The following is a 6,212-nucleotide window of genomic DNA, read 5'->3' as shown; positions in this document are numbered from 1 at the left end:
CAGGTACATTTCATTGATACTGTTTTTCATATCTACTGATTATTAAGGAGCAAATTTTTATGTTTTGAAGAATTATTATTATTTTTAATCATTATATATTTTTAAAATTTTTAAATAACTACATGATTAGAAGCTTTTCACTACAGCTTTAACATATTCAGTAACACACTCCTAACTTTAAACTCTTTTACACTAAATTATCAAGGAATTTCTCCAATGGCCAAGCACTGGCAGGGACTAACTATCCCACAGGCCTTGCCACAGGTGCTTTGGAAGGACCCTGCATCAGGGCTCTGGGGTAAAACTCCAGCTCCTTTACTAACAATGGGAAGAGGGTGTGCTTGTGTCTTTACAGAAAATGAATCCTCCCCACCCGTCATGGGCACTGCTCAGATACATCAGACTGCTCAACTGAGCCTCCCACAGCAAAGATGGCTGTGCTGACCCTGGGAAAGTGGAAAAGGAGACCCCAAAAGGAGACGCAGCCTCCTGTGGCCTGGGGAATGATTAAGAACCTGATGAACGATGCCCAAGAGTTGGGATGGCGCCAAGGCCAGGATATCTCTAAACTTGAAGTTCTTCTTGTTTGTGTTCTAACTATACTGACTGTGAATAGAGTAAAAGCTAAAACCTGTCATGAATACTAATGTTAATGGTGTACCTATTATAGGATCAGGATTAGTACTCAGGATGGACCCATCATATGGGAAAAGGATGGACAGAGGATATACAGCCAACTGGATGGAGGATTTTTAGGTTGGAAAAATGCTACTGACCAGAGCCTAAAAATCCAGCATAATTTCAGTGTTTTTAAAGAGGCACTGGCCCTAAAAGATACTGGAAGTTATAGCTGTGTAAAAAAAAAACAAAAGAGACCTTTTAAAGATACTGTACTTAGATCAACCACATCTTTGCAATGAACCAGCCTGTCCATATCTAATGATTTGAATGGGAATTTATGGGTCCGTCTTGCACAAAAGGGTTATAATAAACAGAGTTTCTACATACAAGGAGACCCTTCTATACCAGGATTGTTAAAGAAAAATCTAATAGTAATGGGGGAACATATGAGTCTTTATAGACAGATAACTAAGGGCAATATAGAAAGTCAGACACAATGCATTAAATAGATAATCAAAGACTTACTATATGTCACATTATTGTTAATCATTGTTTATGTTTTGGTTGTAAGTTTATTCCCTCGCATAGCAATACCACCTCTAATTATACCTTAAAGCAAGGGAAACAATTGCCTGTAGAATGTGCCTTCTTTTGCAATAATGAGACCTATACAGTGTTGCCTTATGGATATCAAGAATTATGTGCTATAGGACATATAATGCCTTTGCTAATAACCCCTCCTATAAAAAAAAATTACATAGATCTTTACCTGAAGACTGCGATGATTCTCTCAAGCTACTTGACCCAAAAGCTGTAGCTGTTAGTTCTTCCTTTTTACTTCCTATACCTGTCATAGTAACTGGAATGCAAAAGGAAATATCTAAACTTGCTTGTATAACTACTAAAACAACAAATATAACTACAAAAACACTAGGGGAAATTAATCAGGAAATGGGAGAACTAAGAATTGCTGTGTTACAAAATAGAGCTACTATAGATTATTTACTGTTACAAAAATCACATGGGATGTGAACCATTTCCAGGAATGTGTTGTTTTAATTTGTCTGATTTTGCACATCCTATAGACCAACAGAGTAATGATTTACAAAAGGAAATTGATAAGATGTCTGAATTTTCTATACCTTGGCCAAAGTGGCTCCAATGGCTTGCTCCATTCTTGGGCCCAGTATTGACTGGAATACCTACTCTTGTGGGAGCACCAATAGTATGCGCTATACTGTAATTTCAGTTAATAATACTGTGGCCTCTATGACTACTTCCTTCTTATTTAAAAAAAAAAAACAAAAAACAAAACAAAAAGGGAGGAGATGTAGGAAACCAGGATGCCAGGCCCTAGGGTGAGATGAGCCTAAAACCTTTAAGTCCAGGCTGCATTCTCTGCTAAAGGGAGGGGCGCTGAAAACAGTAGCTCTGATAATCCCTGTCTTGCAGAACACTGCCAGACTGGCAGGAGAAAGCTGCCTAGTCTTAAGTGCAGGCTCCTTGCTCTGTGGGAAAACATCTTGGTCAACAATCCTTAGCTCATCTCCCTGTCCTGAACAAATAACTCAGCTATTCTTAGCTAAGAGATTAGGCCAGGTTAAAGGTTTATTCCTGAGCTAAAAACTAAAAGTTTACCATGATTATAAAGCTAAGAAAGAAAACACTGTGGCCAATAAATTACCCGATGGGCATTGATAACTTTGAGTAAAAGTTTAAGCATCCTTCTGGAGCCAATTAACAGACTATGTGTTCTGCTTCTTTGTACCCTAAATCTTTGTATCTGACTGCCATATTCCACGTGACTGCCAGTTCCTTGGGATGTATAAAAACCATCTGAATTTTGAAATAAATGGCTTGTTGAAAAGACACAAGTCCCAAGATCCAAGACTCTGTTGCCAATCAAGTCTCTCTGCCCGGAAGCCAGTAGATCCCCCACTGAGCAAAGCAAACCCAAGTCCCAACAGGTGTGCACCTCAACAGATCCAATACATTCAAGATTCTAGTTCACAGATCCTCTCCAGCATTCCAGAAAGTGTACTCAAGTACACAGTGATTTGCTGTCCTTTCCCCATCTGCTAATTTAGAGATCTCAGCAGTTTCTTTGCCACCAATAATGTCATACTTACAAGCCCCACTTTTTAACTATCATTTTTAAACTAAGAATACAAAAATCTAAAAAAAACTCTCATTTGATAAATAATTTATGAAAGTACTCAATAATTTTCTCAGCACAGTCCCATGTTTTTCAAGCACAGGGATCACTGCCCCTTAAGCTAGAGGAAATGCCACAGCAGTAAACACATTAGAGTTGAGATTTGAAGAACTATGATCTGCTTTCCAGTATATTACCAACCACTTACACCTGCTCAATGCCCCATCGTACTTCATGTGCAAGCTGCCTCTGACAGCAACATCCTGCTCCTGCTTCTGTTCTGGTTTGAAGTTACTAATAATCCTAGCATGTATTTTCTTCAAAATGTGGTTTGGAGGACCTGTGTACTGTTTCCAGCCAAATCGATTTCACAGTCAAATCAATTATCAATATATCTTCAGTCAATAAGGATACGGTGCATCCTGAGCATAAGTAATTCGCAGTAATCACATATGAGGAAGATGAGAATGCACTGTCTCATCAGGACCACAGGTGAAAATGCCCTGTATGAATGATCTCTGTCTTTATGGCAATGTTTGGTAAAAGCACAATTTTAGAATCTAATTGTACTCTTAAGTGTAATTCAGTAGAGAAATAACATGTTCTAAAGGGCATTCAAAGTAATAATATTAAGTGAATTCACAATATTCAATATCTGATATATAATGATTTATAGACTACTCTATATTTTGATCAGGTATTTTTATAATTGGGTCCATCACATTTTCATATTGTATTGGAACCGCTATTCATATAATTTCCTCCAGCGTTCACACAAAAAGATTGATTAAGGTGCACACAGTGCTCTGACTTTGAACAGCAGGACGCTATAACTTGAGTGCAGCAGGCCGTGCATGCAACAAGCTGCATTGCTGTGAAAGTGCTTCATCCAGCTCAGCTGCTGTGTGTGGCTTGATACTGAAATGTACCAAACCAAGTAGGCTTCCCGTTAAAGAAAGGTCTGTTGATGCCGTTTTGGTTGTGGCTGTTATTGCTCCCTCATTTGGAGGAAATCTTGTTGGAATTAATGCCAGAAAGGACAAAAGGGCAATAATACTAGCTAGTATCAGGCAGGGGAAATGGTGTGGCAATGTTGCAGGTTTACTGAGTCCTAAATTGAAGCCTGCTATAGATGCAAGATATAGTGGTGGTATCTGTAGATGCCCAGTCAGTGCTGCTCCTGCCAGCTGCCGCAGTGGTGGAGTCCAGCTTCCCAGACTAGGCTGCAGCTGTTGAGGGAAGCAGACAGAGGCCTGGGATGTGCCTTTCCCCTCAAAGCCCAGGTAAGCCAGGCAGCATCGCTGGCACTCAGCCCTGACCTATGGAGAACTTTAAGGTCAGAGCAACAAAGCAAATGCATCCTGATGTCAGCTCATGTTGGAAGCTTGCCCGTGCTGAGAAGCCTGGGTCTTATTCTTTACTGAGTTCCCCTAAAGTTCCTTCTCCTCCCTGTAGCTACCTGCAGGAAACAGGCTATTAGGATTGGAAGTACTATTTTCACACCTTTATTCAGCTTAAAGTATATATTCTGGAAAACAGTTTGAAATACAGAGTTTTAGATCTACATTTTGGGGATGGAAACGGGGACTATGGAAACAGTCTGAAAACTAGAATTAGGGGACAGTCTCCATTTGAGGCTAGTTGGATGTGGGATGGGAAAGAGCTACTGTCAGTCACATGACCAGGGTGGATATTCTTTAGCAACCTAAAGAAAACCAGCATGGTACATTTCTGGAAAGCTATTGCATCTCGTTCTGAGCTATATCACATGACCCTGTCTTTCAAGAATATTATTCTAAGGGAGGTTATCATGCAAGGAAGATGACAATCTGAGCTCCCGCCACAAAAGAAGGGTCAGAGTTCCTTCCCATGAAAAGATAGGCAAGCTTTGACATTCTAACAAATCAGGGTTGAAGCCTTTTACCCCTTGGGCTACCTGTGTCTTTCTGGCTCTCCTTTTTTCCAGGTCCTTCAAATCTCTCCATTTTGCTTAGTCTTCTCTCTGACGGACTTGATCGTTTGAATTCGGAATACTTGGAGGGCTTCACCAGTCTATAGGAGGAAATCTGGTGTTCACTCTGGATAGCATAGACCACAACAATGTCACTTTCCAATGGATCACGAAATCTGAAGAAATTAAACAAGTATTTGCAATAGCTGCCATTTCGATCTTTTTGCAAGATCACAATATATAGTAACATTCTTACATACTATCCCAATATGCTATGCTACACTCAAATTTTAACCATGTAGAGGCCATCAGGACATTACAGAAGTTGAACTGGACTTGATTTAAGAGCAAGTAGAACTGATTTCTAGTGAAAGCGCAAAGTAATTCATTATTAATCAGTACAACACTACTGCTCTGTTAATATGTGGAAAATGAAAATTACATGCAGGCTCCAACTTAAGAGAAAACAGATCATAACAAACTGAAGAAATGCAGTCTACCTTCCCATGTACTATGTAATATGTATTATATATTGTACTTATATACATGATATAAGTAAATTATACAAAAATTTAAATATTTATGTGTGAGGGAAGATTCCTAAACTGAAAAACAGAAAAATCGTTTTAAGCATTTATTTTCCAAAGATTTAAAGAATTTTACTTCACTAAGATATTTAAACACATTTTTTCCCTTAAATTCTACAGTGTGTATAGATCTGTGGGAATGCCACACATGTGGTAATGAGATCTGTTTATACACCATGAAGTAAGCAGACTTTGTGTGGTTGAATATAACAGTGGTTCTTCCTTTCCCGGTCTTTGTCCATCATTTTGCCATTTTTAATAGTGTCTCACTGTTATCAACTCCTCTATTTGCTATTATAAAAAAACAAGCTTAGGAATTAGTTTACCTTTCTCTTACATCTCACAGGGACTTATCTTTTAAAAGTTCATCATCTGTCCATTTAAAAACTTAAATTAAAAAATTCTTCATCAATGGCCTGGAGAGATGACTACGTGGTTAAGGGCACTTGCTGTTCTTGGAGAGGATCTGAGGATCTGAGTTTGTTTCCCAGAATCTATACTGGGTGGTTTACAACCACCTATAATTCCACGTCCAGAAGCTCTGATACCCTCTTTTGGCTTTCACTAGCATACAAACACATGCACATACACATAAGCACAAGGTTGATTTATTTTTCTTTTCTTTTTTGTACATTTTTAATTGCAGTTTTAAAGTGAATCATAAGAGAACCTCAGCATTGTGCATGATAAGAAAACGTGTCAGTATTTCAAGGGTCTACATTTTATCTGTAAAATGTGACTTTTTAAAAAAATCACAACACTCTCCTATCCTCAGGCCTCTTGGGGTAAGTCTATCGCAGAGGCCTCCGCACCTTGACTCCCCCAGCCACATTCACCCTTCCATCTCCCCCGCTGTTCTCTACTCCTAGTTTGGGCCCTGTGCCATTCCTAGTCTTGG

General features: G+C 39.0%; 1 protein-coding gene across 1 annotated transcript in view; it reads right to left on the bottom strand.

The window, feature by feature from the left end:
* Cfap44 (cilia and flagella associated protein 44) overlaps positions 1-6,212 on the bottom strand; it is a 131,431-nt gene that overhangs the window by 64,709 nt on the left and 60,510 nt on the right. The window contains exon 23 of the mRNA XM_029570364.1: positions 4,713-4,903. Coding sequence (XP_029426224.1) covers positions 4,713-4,903 — 191 coding nt within the window. The remainder of the gene's footprint in view (positions 1-4,712; positions 4,904-6,212) is intronic.

Source organism: Nannospalax galili, unplaced genomic scaffold, assembly GCF_000622305.1.
Source record: "Nannospalax galili isolate Female #2095 unplaced genomic scaffold, S.galili_v1.0 scaffold743, whole genome shotgun sequence".
NCBI classification, from domain to species: domain Eukaryota; kingdom Metazoa; phylum Chordata; class Mammalia; order Rodentia; family Spalacidae; genus Nannospalax; species Nannospalax galili.
Note: the sequence above shows the minus strand (reverse complement) of the source record. Positions and strands in the feature narration are given on the sequence as shown.